The 20,000-nt window shown below is 42.9% G+C and overlaps 2 protein-coding genes across 5 annotated transcripts; both read right to left on the bottom strand.

Moving 5' to 3' along the window:
• Window positions 1-231: 231 nt before the first annotated feature.
• LOC138606933 (unconventional myosin-Va) lies at window positions 232-12,233 on the bottom strand. Its single transcript, XM_069679411.1, has 35 exons — window positions 12,207-12,233; window positions 11,432-11,542; window positions 10,885-11,053; window positions 10,346-10,490; window positions 10,010-10,166; window positions 9,778-9,921; window positions 9,610-9,691; window positions 9,392-9,499; window positions 9,145-9,257; window positions 8,786-9,054; window positions 8,620-8,701; window positions 7,890-8,030; window positions 7,534-7,665; window positions 7,332-7,415; window positions 7,129-7,245; window positions 6,921-7,018; window positions 6,728-6,814; window positions 6,275-6,595; window positions 6,033-6,189; window positions 5,672-5,911; window positions 5,383-5,592; window positions 5,143-5,236; window positions 4,911-5,059; window positions 4,608-4,817; window positions 4,417-4,517; window positions 4,184-4,298; window positions 3,754-3,859; window positions 3,355-3,480; window positions 2,291-2,442; window positions 1,878-1,967; window positions 1,652-1,784; window positions 1,274-1,571; window positions 657-831; window positions 481-561; window positions 232-393 (listed from the first exon to the last, which is right to left on the bottom strand). The coding sequence occupies exons 1-35, from the start codon at window positions 12,231-12,233 to the stop codon at window positions 232-234; spliced, it is 4,986 nt and encodes a 1,661-aa protein (XP_069535512.1).
• A 338-nt stretch (window positions 12,234-12,571) lies between these two features.
• Window positions 12,572-19,879, bottom strand: mbd3b (methyl-CpG binding domain protein 3b). Of its 4 annotated transcripts, none has more exons than XM_069680212.1 (8): window positions 19,822-19,876; window positions 17,332-17,397; window positions 16,572-16,731; window positions 15,150-15,287; window positions 14,879-14,969; window positions 14,586-14,763; window positions 13,957-14,109; window positions 12,572-13,855 (listed from the first exon to the last, which is right to left on the bottom strand). In XM_069680212.1, the coding sequence occupies exons 1-7, from the start codon at window positions 19,833-19,835 to the stop codon at window positions 13,962-13,964; spliced, it is 795 nt and encodes a 264-aa protein (XP_069536313.1). In that variant the 5' UTR covers window positions 19,836-19,876; the 3' UTR covers window positions 12,572-13,855; window positions 13,957-13,961. The 4 variants fall into 4 exon arrangements, with proteins under 4 accessions (XP_069536313.1, XP_069536315.1, XP_069536314.1 ...); XM_069680214.1 differs by having other exon boundaries at window positions 17,332-17,400; XM_069680213.1 differs by lacking the exon at window positions 17,332-17,397 and having other exon boundaries at window positions 19,822-19,879.
• Window positions 19,880-20,000: the final 121 nt, after the last annotated feature.

Genomic DNA, 20,000 nt, shown 5'->3' on the forward strand with positions numbered 1-20,000 from the left:
TTAAAATCTTTACACCCCATTTTTTAAAGAAATATCTTCAATAATTAACATATTAATTAAACAAGTTAGTGCCACTTCCAAATAATCTGACAGGAATTAAACTCACAACGATTCCCGGAAATTCTTTAAATATCAAAGGACTAAATTCAGCGTGTCGGGAGTTAAATTTGCTCAAACATGAATATCTTTGCTCCAGAGAGACCCTGCTGATGAGTCTGTGCATCCTGTTCTTCAGGCTCTCCGTAGAAAGGAGATCTTGAGGGAGTCTGGGATGACTAACTGCTCAGCGTGGAGGCCGGGGGGAGGCGAGTAGGGAAATGTGACAGGAAACACTCGCCTCACATCCATCAGGAGCTGTGGAGGCTGACCGTCAGAGCGGCCTTTCAGAAGCCCCTATAAGAGCAAACGCAAGAGACTTTAACATGAGACACACTACTACTACTATAATAACACATAAATCTTCGTAGCTGTGGACAGTACCTGAACTGTACGGATAAAATTCAGTGTGACTCTTTCATCAAGGTCGCTGTGTGGAGTGTAGAGGGTCAGAATCTTCACAATCTGTTAAACAAGCAGAAACCAGCAGGTAGGTCAATACACTTTAAACACACTTTAAATACTCTGTTGAAGTCGGATGGAGATAGACAGAGAGCCACCTGCTGGCTGGACAGAGCAGTGCAGGTCTGAAAGATGGCCTGAGCGTCCGCGTCGGTCTTTTTCCCCGCCTGCAGCAGCTGAACTGCCTGGATGAGGGGCTCCAGTGTGGCCACAGCGCCCCCTGCCTGCAGACCCCGGCTCCGCAGCCACTCCTCCAGCAAACTCACGTTGTAGCTTAGTGGAAAGAGAATCTCTTTTCACTTACAACACTTTAACACAGGTGCAGCTTAAAGCGACATATGGATTAGTTAGCAATAACACAGTACTTCTTATGTAGAATAAGTCAGTGGTGATACTGCCACAGGTATTTCTATGGTCATCTTTGAGGCTGTAGTTAGTTTATGTATAGTGTATTGCATTATTCCATTACAGTTAGGTTGTACATAATATATTATCGCGTACTAATTCTATAAAATTAATTACGTTACAAATAAATGTAATTAAACTGGAACATCAAAAACAAAGTAAAGTTACTTAAATTCAATTAGATACACTTTATTTACATGCCTAAGTTAAATAACACTTATAAAATTACATATAATAATTTTAAATGTAATCAAAATATGTTATATTTTGTTGTATTAATTAAACTGATTTATTCTGTGTGTATTTCTACCGTATCTGCATGCCACGACTCCAGCAGCACATGTCTTTCCTCAGCAGCAGGCTGTTGAGGGCCGAGGCAGAGATGAGGTAGGTGAGCTGGTGGAAGGCCTGCTCCATCTGTGTGGAGGGCAGAGCCTGATGGGTCATAGCGGTGTGAAGGGCTCCCAGCTCCCGTAGCACCGACACCATAGTGGGAGCGTCGCCTCCGACAGGCCTGGGGTCTGAGCCCGCTCGCTTTCTGGACGTCACCAACTTTGAGGCCGAGGCTGACAAACCGAGGATGGTCTCGCTCTCCAGCAGAGCCGGGACTGAGGGAGGAGGGAGAAGGAGGTTAGGTAAGAGGATAAGTGGAGGGGAGATGAGCATTCAGAGCATCCTTCAGTGGTACCTATGATGTTTTGTAGACGTTTTTCAGTGATGGAGAGGACCTGCTGATACGCCTGGATACAGAGGTCACTCAGAGCGCGGATCAAGTCAGACAGATCAGTGGTCAGTGGAACCAGGTCGTCTGAGTCAAGGGTCTGAAAAGTAACCATCATACATACATGTTGGTAATCAATTAATCTATAAATTATCAATTATAAATAATGATAAATACACCTTCTTTATCCTACCTGTTTTGGGGAGTGCTGGGTCAACAGGTCGTGCAACAGACAGGCGTTTTTCAGCCACAGAGCGGACATATCTATATCGTTACTATGTTTCTGCAGAGTAACAAAAGATGTAAAAGGGTTAAAACGTCTTTTTAAAGTGATCCAATGAAAAATATCTGAGTGCTTTTATTGTTGCATGATGAATATCTGTGTGGCAAACTTATATAGGCTTTGTTTTGATTAACTTTTCCAAAGAGGCCTGACTGTTTGGGCTGGACACACACACACACAGGACAACACATAAAAGTGTTTCAAAGTCAGATGTCAGACGCCTCTGTAATATAAGTGTCATCCTACCTGACATGAGCTGATCTGCTGTAATGCATTCAACCTCACCCATATGGTGCAGCGAGCAGATTGAGAAGTCAGGTTACCTTCAGAGCAGCCTTCATGGCAGTGACGGCCGCGCTGCAGAGCGAGCGAGCCTGAGTCTGCTCTCCGCTGCAGTCGGCCTGACGAACGCACAGGAAGACCACTCTGGCAGGCAGGCCAGCCGGCAGAGACAGGGCGCTGTCAACACGGATGTCTGGACCACGGACAGAGAGAGCAGCAGAGGCAGAGTGGACACGGTCATGTTTGTCAGCTTTAGAAGAGGTAGGTACAGTAAAGGTTTATTTTTGGGAGTCATGTCATACTCAGAGGCAATGCAACAAAACTCCCATTTCTACACATATACTCACAACCATAAATAGAATTGTTATAAATTCACGATATAGGGGTCTTGAGTTGTTAATTGAGGCAGCTGTGGCTCAGTGGTACTGTTGGTCGTCTCTTAATCGGAAGGTTGAGGGTTCGAGTCACATGTCAAAGTGTCCTTGGGCAATACGCTGAACCTCTAATTGCTCCCAAAAGTATAGCTCTTGGTGTATGAATGCCCACATGTGCTGATTGGAGATTGGCACCTAGGCCTTTGCTATCAGTGTGTGAATGTGAGTGTGAAAGGGTGAATGTGACGTGTAGTGTAAAAGTGCTTTGAGTGGTCGGAAGACGAGAAAAGCGCTATGTAAGTACTGTCCATCTATTACCTTTTACCATATGACAAAACGTGTTCTTTGAGCTTTATAGACCAGAAAATACTCAGCAGCTTAATTAACAACTCAAAAAAAGTGTTAGTTTGAGGCCTAGAGGAGTTTCCTTCAAAACATCCTGTATGTATCAAATGTCAAACTGCTTTTTTTCTAGATTAACGTCAACAGGAAACAGAATGCAGGTGTAACAAAATATCGAATGCTGGTATATAAGATATCTACTTTTACTTCCTAGCCACTGAAAAAAACACAAATAACTAACCTTTAAACTTAGATATTTATAAAGAAATATATAAGTATGTGCATTCCTATTTTCTATAATATGTTAGAAATTGTTAGTTCAGTTTGCTTTCAAGAAAGGTCTCTGAAAGCTGATCAGTGATCGAACAGTACACAGGTATCACTCTCACCTGTGATGAGGTTCTTTATGAGCTTGTTTTCATCTCTCTTCCTACATTCCAGCAAACCAGTGACGGTCGCTGGCTTTGGTCGGGATGGAGAGAGGGGGGCCTCTGGTGATAAAGATGATGGCAGAACTAGGAAGAGAAAACATCAAACACAGACAACTGAAAAAGCAACGTAGGATCGTGTATAACACCTGCAAGGTTAATAGGTTACATGTTGCACTCAAGCTCATAAATAAACCTACTATCTAAGAATGTTATTTCTATAATGATGAAGTATTTACTCATTAGCTCTGGAGTACATCACCCCAGCATTATAAGTGAATGAAACAAATACAGCTACATTCTGTGATGTTCAGTCAAATTATGTCTGGTGCCTTCATAGTTGACCCAATGAGATGTTACCTTGTGCCAGGAGTCGTCTGAGTGAGACAGTGTTTTTCAGCTCCTTCAGCTCTCTCCTCAGTCTGACACACTCCCGCTCTCTGGCCTCTACAAGTTCCTGCAGTTCCTTCAGACACAAACACACTTACAGGTTTGATTTCCGGGTTTTAGCAAATACTCCCAAATACATTTACGTCCAGTAGAAAAGCTTAAACCATTAAATAAATGGATTGACAAGCAGCTGAACCCACTGGCTCTTACTTTATTGGCTGTTAATGTAATCACATGAGGAGAAAGAAAAGTGCTGAATAGTAAAGGAGAAAGTAAGATGGGAACAATGGGGGCACGGTACCATATTCAGGTCAGGGGACAAAAAAAGATTTAGCCATGTTTTTTCATAGTACGTGCAGTTTTTCAACAGTATCCTTCATGCACCACAATAAGTTGGTACCTGTCTTTCTGCAGCAGAGGAACAACCAGAGATGGCTTGGCTAAGCTGACACCTCAGAGCCTCCAGATCCTCCTCCCACTGACCGCGCTGACCACGCAGCTGGCTCTCCAGAAACCTGACACAGGCAAGTGGAGAGAAGAAACAAGGTCACACAGTACCAAACACAAATCATAGCAACAATCAAAGGGAAAGCAGGCTGATACACCAGTAGGGAATATGAGTGACAGACTGACTTGTTGGCCACTCGTACTGCGTCGTAAGCATGAGCCAGGTCCTCCCCTTTCATCTTCACTGCCGGGTCTTTTGCTACGTCCATCCTCTCCATCAGCTGGTCCTGCCCATGCAAACAGGGAAACAGTTAATCAAGTTAAAGTGCAAGCATGAATAATATACAAAGGCTAAATGAGTATAACTAATCTCTCACCATCGACGTTTCAGAGCTCCACATTGAGAGCTTCCTCTCCAAGGAGGGGGATGTGACGCTGACCCGGCGGACCACCTCCGGAGAAGGGAAGGCAGATGGGAAGGGTGACAGGGAGAGTGGGGTGAGACACCCAGGAGATAGTGGGGTGGGGGAGAGAGGCTCCAAGCTCAAACTCTGGGTGGAGTCTGTCCTTCTGTGGCCCTTTGTGCGCTGAGAGAAGAGAAAAAAACACTCTCAGCAACCGAGATGGAGTTTAAGATGGTGTAGAAGTATTTAAGTGTGTCAGTGCGAGTGTTTGTGAACCTCGGTGAGCAGACTCATCTCCCGGAGGTTGTCGTATCTCTGCTCCAGTCTGGTGAACTCCCTGAGGAGACCCTGATACTTTCTCCTCTCCTCATCCAGCTCTGCCCTCAGAGCTTCACACTCCTGAGACACAGCCTGCTGCACACACTCTGCACACACGGCAAAAAATATTTAAACTCAGAGAGATCCACAAATGAAATGCAGGCTATATGATGCTGCAAAGACAATCTACCTTCTTGTGCTTTTTCTTGTTCAAGCAAGCGAGCAGAGAGATCGTCTCTCTCTTTGCAAAAAGTGTCTTTTTCTTTCTGCAGGGATTTCAGCTCCTAATACATGCGGGAGAACGAGAATAAACACTTGAATGAATTTATCTTGCAATATCTGTTTATCATGACACAAATAGTCCTATTAATGACACAACCACCAGCACAGTTTGAAATGTTTCATGTGATTCTTGAAGTAGGAGACCTACCTGTGTGAGTTGAAGGATCTCCTGAGCAGCCTTCTCCTCCGCTCTCCTCCTTTCCTCCACCTCCTTCTCGCTGATGATGGGGCTGGGCGGCGGCTTCTCCTGCTTCTGGCTCTCTAGTTTCTGTATGGTCGCCTTCAAAGCCTCCAGCTCACCACCTGTGGACTCTCGCTCTGCATGCAGGGTCTCTCTCAGAGCTGCACTCTCCCTGGCCTGGACAAACACAACTTTATCATGACAATAGAACATAAAATGTTGGACCACATCCGAGGATCAAACTCCATCCACCCACCTCCTGGTCTGCTCTGAGCTGCAGCTGCATCAGTTTGACCTCCATGCCCTTGTTGAGCTCTCTGTACTTCTCCACTGAGCGGGCCTCGGACTTTAGTTTCTGCAGCTCTCTCCTGGCAGCTCTGCGGCGTACGCAGCACTGCATGAACACCACTGCTGCATGCACACGCCTGTACGCCTTCTTGGCCAACCACATGCGCACGCTGGCCTGGAGCAAAACAGCCGCCCTCTCTGCCACCAGCTGAGGAGGGGGAACAGAGTTTAAATATTTCAGCAGGACAAATCAGAAATGCAATTTGAATGAAAAAAGTGCAGCTGGAGATTATTCAATAAGGTGATTAAGGCTGAGATTAGATGCCCACCTGTCTATATCTGCGGCGGGTCAGTGTGCCCCTGGTGAAGGCCTGGATGGTGATGGTGGCCTGTCGGATCATGAGGAACAGCTGTCTGACCACCACCATGCGGTAGGTCTTCTGGATTACTAAAGCAGACTTAGTGTAGCGCAGCGTCAGGGCCAGACTGCAGCAGAAATTAAGAGAAAATGTAGTTTATATTTTTGCTTTATCAGACCTGGCACTATTTGTCAGTATTCTTCTCTCCTCACCGTCTGGCCAGCGCTCCTCTGCTGTATCTCTGTATAGTGACAGTCGCCCAGCAGATACTGGCGTATGCAACCCGTGCCAGCCATCCTCTGACCCGGCTCTGGATGATCACAGCAGCAATTCGTAACCTCTCAGCTCTCAGCCTCTCCAGGAGAGCCACCTGACCGGCCCTGAAGAATACTTTGGTCTTTCCAAAGCAGTACTGGTCCTGGTCTGGGATGAGCTCAGGCAGGGCCTGCCTGCACGAGGCCTGGGCCTGATCCTGGCTCTGAGGACCTCGAAGCAGGAGACGGTACCTGCTGAAGAACTCCTCGTACGTCCATCTGGAAACAAAACAAATAGAAATCTAAGATTGTGCTTGTGTCCTTTTCCTTTGTTCTATTCTATTTCAATTGATTTCATGTAGTTACATCCAATGCAGATAGAAAGATGAATGTGTGGAAAATACTCGGTACCTGGATGGATAACCTGCAGCACTGATGCGGATCGTCTCCAGCACCCCACAGGCTCTCAGCTGCTGGACAGTCCTCCTGGGGTCGAACCTAACAAAGCAAGGCCGTTAGTTTGTTTGGTGCACACGCCAAAAAGAAGAAGAAAAACAAAGGCAGCACAAGCACTTTTATGAACACAAGCTAAAGAGGGACATACATAAAAGGTTCTTTGAGGTCGTTGGGTTTAATACAGCGGACGTAGTGCGGAGTGGTGCTGTTCAGAGTGTCCATTAGCATCTGTAAGGACTGACGGAACTGACGAAACAAAAACACAAGCACAATGAACACAAAGCATTTAACAATATCTAAAGACAAACCCGTCGCTGCCCATCACGAAACAAAAGGATGCAGTCAAAGCAGCTCACCTGGAAGCCCACTGTCAGTTTGTGCTCTCTGGTGGCTCTTTTCCCCGAGCGAACGCTTCCATTGGCCGCAGCGGGAACGTTTCCCTGCTGCTGGAACAACTCAGCCACCAGCTCAGACTGAAACACAAGGACACACACATGCACAAGTGAGTGTTCAACTTGTTTCTTATAATTTAAACAAACTTAATTAATTTCATCTGTACCTGACTGGCTTTGAGAATGTTAATGAGCTCCTCAAACACTGTGTCTCTGTTCTTGTCTAAAAAGCCGTCACATTCGTATTGCACCTGATGGAAGAGAAAAGAGTTCATATAAAAACTGTTTTTCAAACAGTTATCAGACAGTCCAAAAACAGATTTACAGCAGTTTCTCTCCAGTTCTCCTAAAGTCAGTGCGCTGACTCACAGTGTCCGCAAAGTGCAGGACGATGAAGGCGCTGTTGGACATGCGAGGTTTCCTGAAGTGAGGGTGGGGTTTGCTGCTCAGGTGTTGGTCGTACAGCTTCCTCACCCAGCTCTCGTCTGAACCTTTGGGCATCTGATTATAAACATAGATAATAACCACAGAGACTTGAGCGCTATCACTTAAAGCGGTCCAAAAAGAAAATAACTGATTAGAGAGTAAATAGCTGTTTTTAAATGTTCATGTTAAGATGGAGCTAAAAGACGCGTATATGTGTGCGTTAGAGGGAGACAGATTAAGAGTTGGAACAACAGACTCTGGACAGAGAAAGACGGCGAGAGGGACACAGTATGACCGACCCTGCACTCCTCGTCTAACAGATCAAACAGGCCCAGTTGTGCCTCTATGAGGTTGATGCACTGCTGATTGTCACTGAACTCAATCCTGCTCCACGCCAGCTCCTCTCGCACATACTCCTCCTGCTCCAAGTGGAACACATGCTGCAAGAGAGCACAGAGTAACAAAAATGAAACATAAAGACTGAGACAAAAAAAACAAATAATCAAAATGACTCAAAACAGAGGATTTGAGGAGGCTGACAACAGGACTATCTTATGGATAAAACTGTTTGCAGTGAGGCGAGCTTGGCTACAAAGAGCAGATCATGACACTGTGAGGACCGTCTGTACTTGTTTCCTTCCTCACCGAGAGGCTAAGACAGGGCAGCAGTATCCCTTACATTATTTAACTTTGATAAAGACAGGTTATTGTTTGCTAAAATTAGAACAATACAACTTTTCACCCCTTAGAAAGTATAGCACACTGTAAGAACAGGCCCACATGCGTTAAAATGCTCATCAACTTGTTCAACTGAAAGCAAGAAGGAAATAAACACTGAAGGAAAAACATCTGTTGCTGTATTTGCTATAACATCATTCAATTAAACTCACCTGTAGTTTGTAATGATATTTTCAAGTATCACAGTTTAACAAAATTGATTTAACTACCAACATGTGCAAGAACAGTGACTGTAGGCACAACCAAAACACATAGGCACAGAGAGACATGTCTTCCTGTCACATGACTTACCCTGTTGAACTGTTGTTGCAGTTTTTCATTCGCATAATTTATACAAAACTGCTCAAAACTGTTCCGGTCAAAAGTCTCAAACCTGCTCAGAGAGAGAATACTTGTCAGTCCAACTTTTTACCAACACACATCAGACTGATGGGGTGACACAAAGCTCATCACTCACCCATAGATGTCCAGCACCCCTATGAAAGACTTGGTCGTCCCCCCCTGGGTGCGCAGAGCAGAGTTAAGCCTCTGGACTGTCCATGTAAACAGCTGGCCATAGATGTGTTTAGCCAGCGCATCTCTGGCCTCCAGAGCCTGCTGACCAGTCATCGGTTTGACCAGCATCTCTCCCCCTACAGCCAGTCTGCGCTGACACAGCCAGTGAGCCATCTGAGGTCCCTCCACCCCCAACAGCTTGGAGAAGACAGCCAGAGAGCGGTCGTCTGCCTAAGGAAACAAAGGAATCAGATAAAAGATGAGCTACAGGTAAGCAAACAGAAAAGATGATTTAAAGTTAAAAAAAGTGTATATAGTCACATCAATGTAACTCCGCTCAGCACTTCTCCCACTGGCTTGAATGTTGACATTTCCCAGGTGCAGAACAGCTGAGAGGATCCTGAAGAGCTCCATCTGTTGGTCAGGCTGCACACCTGCAGTTTTAACACACCAACAATGTTTTGCTTTACTTCCATAAAAAAGTGCATGACTTAGTTAAATAAAAATCCTACCTCTATCTCAGAATTTACATTAAGCGTCTATTTACGTCTGCATGCAAATACTCTACCCAGAATGGTGAAAGCATTGCGAGTGCGCTCCAGGTCCGCCACATCATCAGTACCAGGAATCTGCATCTCTCCTCCCTGGCTTGTGTAACGGAAATGCTCAGGACCATCTGGAGGAAAAGCCCAAAACCACAGTCAGAGTGCATGCTGCACGAAAATTATAATATGATTATGATTTGAAAAAGTGCAGACATGGTAATGTTTTGAGAAGAAATCTCACTCAGTTTCAGGGATCTCATCTCAGGCAGCTCTCTGGAGGCACACAGCTGGTAGAAGATGTGGTAGTTCCTCTCTGATGATGCCTGACAGACACAAAAACATATAACAAATTAACAAATTAAATATTCTTACATGTGAAAAATGCTTTTATCATCTCTTGTGCGCTTACTTGGAAAACAACCCTTGACTTCTCCAGGAGATACGTCCTCATGTTAGCTGCGATGATGTCCCCTTTTCTGCCGAAGCCAATCTCAATGTATTTCCCAAAACGACTGCTGTTGTCATTTCGAGTGGTTTTAGCGTTCCCGATAGACTGTAGACAAAAATAATGAGTTGTTTTTGTCTTTAAAAAACATAAATGACGAGAAAAATCTTTTACTCTGAGTACAGCGATCCATCACCTCCATTATTGGGTTGGAGGCCAGAACCCTCTCCTCCACACTGGTCTGCTGTGCTGCTCCTCCAACCACAGCAAAGTATCGCATGGTGAATTTAGCTGAGACGGTTTTCCCCGAGCCAGACTCCCCACTGATGATGATGGACTGGTTTTTCTCCTCCCTATACACACAGACAGCATCAGTATCAAATCCCATTGAGTGACGTTACGCTCAGGCCATCAGGGTTGTAGGAAAGGAAATATTCTTAATGCTGTAACTTTCACTGTGTCAGGTTGAAAGTAAGCATTAGCAATCAGCTTATGGTTGTCCTAAAATGACCTCTGGCCTTTGACCTCTGACCTGGTCATGGTGCGGTAGGCTTCCTCTGCCACAGAGAAGATGTGAGGTTCCATGTCGCCCATGTCCTGACCGCTGTAAGCATCAATCACCTCCTCTCCGTATATGGGGAGCTGGTCGTAGGGATTGATGGCCACTAACACAATACCTGGAGGAACAGGAACAGGAAGTGACATCAGCATTAGAGTGGATATTGAATGGACTTTAATTAAATACTTTGAGAAAGCTATATCATTTGTGTTGGTGTAGAAATGTGCTTAAAATACAAATTGCTTTTGTTTGAAGTCCGAGAAGTCCGTTTTTAGTTTTAGGACACCAGTGAGTGGCAGTGAGGGAGTTTCCTCCCTGGCTCAACCTTTGCCCGACCATAACAGTTAAAATTATGAGCTGTAAAAGTGGAGACAGAAGCACACAGGAGCTGCCTGTTCATGGCTCTTTGCCAGCGCATATCTCAAAGAACATCTGTCACTCTTGTTCTCCCACCTTTACTCAGACGATCATCCCTGTATTTGCAAATCTGCTTTTGTCCAATCAGTGCTCACCACAGTACGTGTAGATGCTGTTGTAGTCCAGGAATCGAACCCGCAGGTTGTGCAGCACGGCAGGTTCATGGAGGAAGCTGAGAGCTGTGAGATCATTTTCCCCCTCCAGGATGTCGGGGTTCCCCAGCGGTGGGAGATCGGAGGTGGACCCCACCGGGTAATGAGCCTCCTACCAATGGAGAAATAAGTTAGGAGTGATTTTAGATAAATCATTTTTATGGCCTTTTGCCATTATTTGATTTGACAGTGAAGAGTTACAGGAAATAATGGAAAGAGAGAGTGGGGATGACATGCACCAAAGGGCCGCAGGACAGAGTCGAACCTGCGGCCAATGCATTGAGGACTTTGCCTCTGTGCAAGGGTTGCCTGCTCTACTCACTGAGCTAAACTGGTGCCTCAGGAGTGATTTTTGTTAGAGATTATGGAAAAGAGTTTTGTAAAAAAAAATAAAGGACACTGAAGCGTAGCATGTTGCTGTGTTATAAGGACCATGGTACATGAGCATTCCCACTGATTTGCCAGGGATGCTGTCGTCAGCATGTCCCACCTGTCCATTAGAGAGCTGTAGCCGCAGATGTGGATCCCCAGGACTGTAGTCCTGCAGGAGCAGGGCTGACACCCAGACTGCATCTGGGTCAGGAATCCACACACTCGCTCCCTAGCAAAGGAACAGAAAATGTAAAATATCAGCTTGAATAAAAAGGAAAAAAGATACAGCAGGTTAACACACTCTGCGAGTACTGGATGCATTTGGTGTGCACAAAATGCATTTCAATTTGTGTTCTGACATTTCAGGTACATGAAACACTTCCTGACCCACCCAGGCAAGACATTTGTCAGCCATCAGCATAAAAGCCTCTTAAACTGTGTTAAAAATTAACACTGGTCACCCTCCTCTGAATCGGGATTAGTCATTAGGTTCTTCTAACATTTCTAATTTACTTATGGTGTCAATTTGACATATTAAGTTATAATCTATACTTTACTATAATTGTGTAGATTTTTAAACAAGTTTACAAAGATATGGAGTAAAGTAGTCCAAGTTTTTGAAGATTTTTGTCGCGTACATCTACTATCATGTGTAACCTGATAATGGTTTAAGATCACACACAAGGAAATACAATTAATTGGGCACTGATATGTATTTCATGAAAATGTACACAACTGGAAAAAGGATGACAAAAACATACCCAACATGTCCTTTAAACACCTTCAGCAGTGTGTTTTCGTATCGAAATCATTACGGTTCTTTTAAGGATTCATCCTTGCAGCTAAAAATGATGACGGGCAGATCACTCTAAAAAAGCATATCAAAGTCTTACCTTGCTGTATAGCTCCAGAGAAGCCATCCTAACTCCTTTAAAGCATGTGTTGAGACATCATTTATTTAAAAGGGTAAACATCTGGACGTCCCTGTGAGGAACAGAGTGTATCCTCCACACTTTATGTCCTGGTGACAGTATTTTGCACTTTGTCCGGGCTCACACAGAGGCGAGAGGACTGTCAGGTTAACTGTTAATCTGAGGGAGGATGCAGAGAGACTGAATCATCGCTGTCAGGCAGGGTGGCCCTTACAAACACTACTTCTTCTGGGAAGCATAAAATACAGGTTTTACCATAATTACACATGAAATTGTACAAATTATTTTCAGTACTTTTGAATAAAAAAAACCACACTAGCAACAGATTTAATGACATACCGACTCATCTTTAATAAGTAATACAATCAAATTTATTTCAGCAATCAGCCTGCTGATAGTTGGGAATTTCATGATTTCAGGTGATACAATATCAAACCTTGACAAACAAGGATAAAAAACACTTAATAACTTTTCCTCGGATAAGACATTAAAACTTAATCTTGAAATGTAATTTGCTGCGTGACAGTTTTTTGTGCGTGGGTTTACGAGGAGGCAGCATGTGTGTGGTAACATTGACACATACAAAAAAAAAAATAATAGTAGTGGACTGAAGCTGTGAAAGAAACAAAGCCTTGGCACTGAACAGCAATGTTTCACAACATCAGTAAGCACCTATGATGATGATGATGAGTTAAAAACAGTAGTAATAGTACAACAGAAAGAGGATTCAAGTCCTTTCTTTCTCCCCCTTGCGCTCAGCCCCGTCATGTGTACCTTTTACTTTCCTCATGTTTGGTTGTAAAACAGCAGAGCCAAAATGCTCGCTTATTCGGTTAAATACAAAGTCAAACCTCCACCCTCTTCAAAACGACATGTCTCCTCTTTGGTCAATACTGAACATGACTATCAGGATAACACAGCTGACTTTAAAGAGATTCTTTGAAATTACAGCAAGAAAAACAACACCATCTGCATTAGTAACATCAAGCCCCAGCAGGTTAGCACTTAAGCTAACTTAAATTAGCTCAACTCTGTAAAATCTAACTGGGTCGAGTGAAATAAAACTGTCAGACTATTTATGGAGTATATCATATAGTTAAAAAAGAGACATGTCAATAATACAAAACATTCATTTCCCATCTGCCCAAAACAAAAAAAAAAACCCAGATTGACTTTTTGCTGACAGAAAATGTTTGGATCTGACACGATTGTCGCAAAAATACACACCCATTCAAACCCTTTAGTAAAAAATACGCTTATTAAACACTGAATTTGACACACTGTAGGTTTTCAATATCTACTAGCTCGTTTGATTTCTTGTTAAGGTGATTTTTGTATTTTATTGGTCAGATGAAAAATCAACCGAGCTCAGAAATACGTCAAGTAATTTAATTGGTGCCGAGGTCCCATCCAGTGGAGGTAAAGATGAAAAGACACCAAGTGCTCAAAAGGGGAAGATGTTTCTTTAGGTTGTAGGGGACAGGTTAAGGTGAAAGTAGGACGCAGTTATTAGGGGACAGTTCATCAGGGCTGGACTGCTGTGGGGCTCCTACTGTTCATGGTCGTGTGTGTGCAGGTGTTGGATAAACTCATCTGGACGTCACAAAACCCTACAAGAGCATAGAAATAGCAATAAGAAGATGCATATTCTCTGTTGTGTCATAATTCATGTACTGAATTTTATCATTGTCTTATTTGTCCCTTAACCGACCTGTGCTATACGCTCTCCATATCTTCACTGCCGTTGCCCTCCTCCTTCAGAGCCTCTCCTTCGTTGGCAGCCTCCTCGACGTGGGCCAACATATCCGCCATCAGTGCCTCCTCCAGCCTTTTCCTCACACTGTACACCAGCTCCTCCTGTTTCCTACTCATGCACACAACAGGAAGCAGTTACAGTTGGCAGTTACAGCTGCCTATAGCAGCCACAGAATCAACACAGAGCAGATGGTGTGTTTTTACAGGGTCTCTTGTTATAGACTGTGGGGTTTCTGAACAGATTTAGTCTGTTACCTTTGGATGAATCAAAGATGACACAGAGATTTTCAAGGTAATTTCTAATTTTGTTCCAACTCAGCCTTTTTATACTTGTTACTGTGCTTTACAATATAAACTGGAAGCCAATATCTTCTGAAATGGTTAAAAACACATTATTCAAACTGTACACATACTTTTCCGCCGATTTTTGCACTGAAGGAGATCAGGCAAAAGGTTGTAACAAAGGACAGTAACCATATTTTGTACCCGACTCTTGGATTAAGGCTAGAGACATCAACAATAGAAATCAAACACTGTAAAAACAAACAGGTGATCCATGTGTGGAGGTGTTCTGTGATCGCCCACCTGATGTCCTCGTCAGTGACGATGAAGGCCTTGCACAGCGGCTGTGCAGTGTTGAGCCACACTCCTGGGTTCTTCTCCACAGCCGCAGACAGCTGGCCTGTGATGGGAGCAGCACTGGTGTGCAGAGCGCTGGCAATAGCCGACAGGAGAGTCTTGTCTGTGCAGCCTGGACCGACACCTGAGGGGCAGACAGGGTGGTTAGCGGACATTTTTAAGAAACAATCAAAGCTGTAATTGATAAAAAAGATGAGACCTCAGAATTAAAGTAAAACGTATACTTATTAGCGTATTACCTTGCAGGCCTTTAGGCAGCTCCATTGTTTTCACCAGCTCCTCTGCAATGTCATAAGCATTAAGACCACTGAGCTTCTTCTCCCAAAATAGCTGCAGACAAAAAAAAGGGCAGTTCTTACAGAAAGAAAAACAATCATTTAGATTAAAATATGATGCTAATTGCAGTACAGCAAAAACTCATCCACCATCATCATATTCAAACTTCATTTTGTCCAGTTCTAAAGTTAAAGATTATATGTTTTTTAGGTTTAAATTGGATGGTGTTTTCACCTGTCGGGGCTGGTCGACGGCTTTCTGAGGATCCGTCTTCACTTTGTTGTTTGGGTGGTTGGTAACCTTGGTAACAGGCTGCTTAAAGATGGAGGCCGTCTGTCTGACTGGGAGTGATGTGTTCAGGTCAGGTTTGCCCTTTAAGATATAAAACACAGAGAAAAGATGAGGGCAATTTAAAGGACCAAAGATGCATTATTCAACAAACATGTTGATTACAGGCGGGCACGAGGACTTTTACCTTATACCCCTTTCCCACCTAAATTTAGTGTGTTGACGCAGGTTTTTCAGACCCGGGAAGACACACTTATAAATGCCGATTGTCTCTTTTCCCATTGCCAGTAGAGTATACTGCTGTCAGTCTTTTTTCTGCTGCATCACCGTCTGATGTCACAAACGTGCTGGAGACAGGGTTAGTAAACACTAAAGATGTTACGTGGTTAGATCTTTATTGTATCTATTATTCATTCAGTCTGTTTATCAAACTCGGCAGCAACAAATTTGGAACAATGTTTGAGTTCTGCTTAGACGGGTGGAATTATTAGCCGAGATGACAAGGAGTCGCTGAAGTTACCGATGGAGCATAGCATCGTGCTGGAAAGGGGTAGGGAATTAGCGTGTCGACACGGGTTTTGTGTTCCCATCAATGCCGGTCGGAGCCGAGGCGATAATTGCGCAGATGTACGGCAGTCATTTGACCCGGGAATGTAGCCTTTCCCATTAAGCATAAAAGCCAGGTGTTAGAGGGTTTTTTGACCAGTGGGAAAGCAGCTTTACTCACATGGTTCTCATAGGCTTGAGTCTGCCCTAAAGCAGGTTAACTGAAATGATCCAGTCTAAAGGACGGATTTTACTGTTGATATCTTGGTGTGCTGGTGAAATGTTTAACTAAACAATCAGCTGTCATTTAAAATTATTCAGTACACTTTTTGTACCTTACTCACTTGATAATCTATAGTTCAAGATTAATTAATAGTTAAATAAGTTTAACAAGTAAATCAAAATGTTTGCTAATGCATAGACGTTAGGACTAGATAATATTTGTTGTTTAACGCAGCTGTCAGGAACTTTGTCGCAGGAAATTGTCGCAGGTATTACTCACTTTGAATCTTCTCCACAGAAAATGTAAACAAAGACCGTTTCAGCAGCATGCCGTTAATCGCCTCTTCTGAATCCAGCCCGGTGGCAGCGATAACAGGCATTAAAAACTACATCTAGAAATAGTCAATCTTGCCGCTGATGGTCACAAACAGCTTAAAAATCCTCACAGGAGCTTTAAAGATACAACCATTAGTCTGCAGGTAATGTTTATGTGAGGGTGTTTCACTTGCTCTATCTATTAACTGTTGGACCACAGTACAGTTCTCATGCTAAACAGGGTCCGGGGTCACTGCCTGCCCATCATGAGCCTGTTTGTCTCACCTTGTTCTGGTTGTTGTTATCATATCGTAATCTCTGGCGGTTCTTGTTCAGCTTGCTCATCAACATCTTCCCTGTGCGGAAATCAAAGGAGCTGAGGTCCATCTGGTTACCAAGGTAACGGGCCAGCTGAGGCTTGCTCCGAAACTTCTTCCCAGATGGACTGACAGAGGAGGCAGAGAGAAACCATTACACTCAACAACAACAACAACAACAACAGAAACGGCACAAAGACACCAAGACTGAAAACAAAACAGAGCTGAAGGTAGGGAAGCAAAAAACAGACAGGTCACACTTCAAAACACAGACACACAGCAGACAGAAAGCTACAAACAAGGACCACAACATGCAACAAGTCAACAGCAAACAGAAGCAGTGCACATTCAAGTGGGCAATGAAATCACATTACTTTGTGAAATGGATGCAATCTTTAATTAATACCCTACCTAAGCCCTGTTATCTATAGAAACAGCATACATTTTAGTAAGAGCAGATGTGATTTTATAGAAAACATAATCATTATATATAGCTATAACATTAGCCTCTAAAAACCAGTGAGCATAATATAAACACAGCAAAACTACCATTTGACAAAATGTTTCAGGATGGAAACATTGTAACTCCACTTGTAGGAGCAACAGTATCTTGAGCCTGAGCAATGACCAACAAAGAACTGTGGGTGGATACGTGCTAGTAACTCATGCAAATGTATCTTACATCACACACCACAGTTAACACCAGTATGATTGTACAGTTAGCCTACCACAAACTATACAACCGACCCGCCTCCCCCCTCTCTTGCCTCTGTTCCTCATCTTGCTCTTCTCCTCTGCTAAATGAAAACAAATCTGCCGTTGTTGATTCATTCAAAGGGAAATAAAAAGTATTAACTCATATGACACTTAGTTTTATTCATCAGAGGCCTCGCCAGGCGCGAGCTGCTGCTGCTAGCCTGCACGGTGGGACAGACTCCTTCTTATCCCAACACTTGTGCTTGGAGCTGGCCTGGCTGGCCTTGTTGCCCTGCTAGAAACATACCCCCCTCCTCCTCCCCTCCCAAACTTTATAACGACCACCGTCCCCATTATCATACTCCGTAAACTCGGTGTCTTGTGCACAAGTTAAGTTTTGCAAGCCCTCGTTCGTTTAGTACCTAAAATAATAGACATCGCTCTTTCCAGCTGACAAACCCGACTTTCTGGTCACTTCTTCCATTTTCCAGCCCTTGGGGAGAGCAGTGCAATCCCACCTTTTCTTCTCCATTTCCCACGCGAGTAGGTTTTTAATCCTCTAAAAGTTACTGCGTCTAAATCAATTGGTTTTTAGGAAATGTGTCGATTTTTTTGGACGGCAGGTCTGTCGCTTCTTACGCTTTTGTTTCGACCATATTACAACATGCGTCCTCTGTAATGGGATCTCCCTGCTAACAACATCTCATCTCTTTGTCGTCGCTCAGATCGCTCCGCCGCAGACCTCGGCCACATCACTACCTGCCTGTCTCGCCGGGGCACGAGGGCTACATCCGCAAGGAAAACATAGGACAGAGCGGCTGAGTCGACACACCGCGAGGCAGCCAGGACGAGGCAGGAAGTAAGAAGCTTATGACTTCAGAATAAAACCAAAAAGTTGTCATGGAGTAAAAACGTTAGACGTGCGATATCGTTTCATTCAAGTCTCCAGCTGTTACTGACATAAAATGCAACATCGTCAATTTTTTAAATTTAATATGAAAATATCACAAAAATCGTGCTATATTCTAATATTGCTATTAAATTTAATCTGTATGTACTCTCTGGTCTCCCTAAGAAGGACATTTCTATTAATATAACTTACTTAAATCAATCAAACAAATTATATGGTGATATCAATATGAGATAAAAATATAAAAATATCAACTTAAATATTTTTAAATATTTAAATATTTTAAATGGTTCGGTAAGATCGTCAGTGAATATAGCGGCACAATAGCAAAAAGAAAAACAAGAATCACTGTAAAAAACAAAAAACAAAGATAAAATAAACTGAGCTAATTTGTAAAGTAAAAACATTTCATAAAATTAATTATTAAAATTAACATTTCTTAATATTAAGGTTTTTGGAATAAAGGTTAAAAACATAGTTAAGTAAAAAGTTAGGAAAAACATTTATATAATAGCTTTATTAAGTTTTAAATCAAACATCTTTTGAATCCTTAAAGGTATAATTAAATTACAAACTTAATTGTTATACTTTTGAAACATTTAAATAGACTATAGTTAAAATTGAAATTGATAAAAATACAGGGGAAAATTATATGTTAACTCTTTAAATGCACACAAGCTTCAATAAGTTTATTTTGTACCAAGGGAAAAAAATATGACAAAATAATATTAACTGTGGGGCCATTTACTTGCGTTATGATATGCTAACATTGGCATGTAAGGAATGGTATGAACACCATATTTTTTTAATATAGGCCTACTGTAAATTATATTTTTTTCTTTGTCGTTCGTCTTTTGTTTTGAAATATTTTACCGGAAGTCTTATATTCTGTCAATGAATTGACTCTGATGACTCGCACAACATCAATGTTAACGTATGGGGAACATATAGGAAACTGCTACACATAGACCGTAAATAGTGATCACGCTGATGTAGTAACAACATTGATGGATGCCGCTGATTAATAATTTGTACTAGATACATTCAAATAGCGCCTTTCACTTGTAGCTTGCTCAGCAGCCTAATACAAAATGTGAAAGTTTCATGTAGGCTACATGAAATTGGAGAGCCGTTTCTCCACGACAATGCCTGCCGTTGTCATACGGACTTGAAGCCGGCTTTTATGAATGAACAAAGTAAATGTGATCGATTAAACAAAGACACCATCTTAAACGCATGTCATGGTTATACGGAGGCTTTGTGTGTTATACCGTTGCAGAAACAACATAATCTGCTTTGTACGATTAAAATGTAACATTATGTCGAAATGGCACACTGTCGACGCAGTACACCGACTCCATGCCAAATTCAGCATTAGCTGCAAGCACCAGGAAAATTGAACCACATTATAATGATGCAAAAAAAGACCGACATCCTAACTGAAGACCGCGGCATTGCTGTTTGCAAAAGCGAGACCACCGAGTGCATCTGCCTAATCGATGATAAACACTTTCCAAATATATTATGAGAACGACATATCGTGCGTCAAACGCTACAGTAACTATTAAAACGCTTATTGATGGTTTCATTATCCGTAGGATGGTGTACTTACTCGTTTTTATCCATCTTGAAGACACTATCTCGTTTTCTCCCTCTCGCTATGTTAAATCCCTTCTCCCCTCTCCTCTTTCAGTCCCCTCCCCCTTCGATGAGAGAAATGAAAGACATTATCCACGCAAATTTCGCAGCCTGGCTGATAAAATGAGTATTATGTCTGCCCGAACCTGGCGT

This window comes from Semicossyphus pulcher, unplaced genomic scaffold, assembly GCF_022749685.1.
Source record: "Semicossyphus pulcher isolate SPU_LCO1_2020_fin unplaced genomic scaffold, fSemPul1.0.p SCAF_4, whole genome shotgun sequence".
In the NCBI taxonomy this organism is placed as follows: domain Eukaryota; kingdom Metazoa; phylum Chordata; class Actinopteri; order Labriformes; family Labridae; genus Semicossyphus; species Semicossyphus pulcher.

What these genes read in the sequence shown, in the direction of transcription:
- LOC138606933 (XM_069679411.1), bottom strand. Translation starts at nt 12,233, where the DNA reads ATGGCTTCTCTGGAGCTATACAGCAAG. An exon ending in CCATGAAGGCTGCTCTGAAG is followed by an intron (nt 1,968 to 2,290) that starts GTAACCTGACTT and finishes GTTACTCTGCAG; the next exon opens with AAACATAGTAACGATATAGA. An exon ending in AGTCGTGGCATGCAGATACG is followed by an intron (nt 832 to 1,273) that starts GTAGAAATACAC and finishes CTTTCCACTAAG; the next exon opens with CTACAACGTGAGTTTGCTGG.
- mbd3b (XM_069680211.1), bottom strand. Translation starts at nt 17,831, where the DNA reads ATGGAGAAGAAAAGGTGGGATTGCACTGCTCTCCCCAAGGGCTGGAAA. An exon ending in CCGTCGACCAGCCCCGACAG is followed by an intron (nt 14,970 to 15,149) that starts GTGAAAACACCA and finishes TTTTGTCTGCAG; the next exon opens with CTATTTTGGGAGAAGAAGCT. An exon ending in GTCACTGACGAGGACATCAG is followed by an intron (nt 14,110 to 14,585) that starts GTGGGCGATCAC and finishes GTGCATGAGTAG; the next exon opens with GAAACAGGAGGAGCTGGTGT.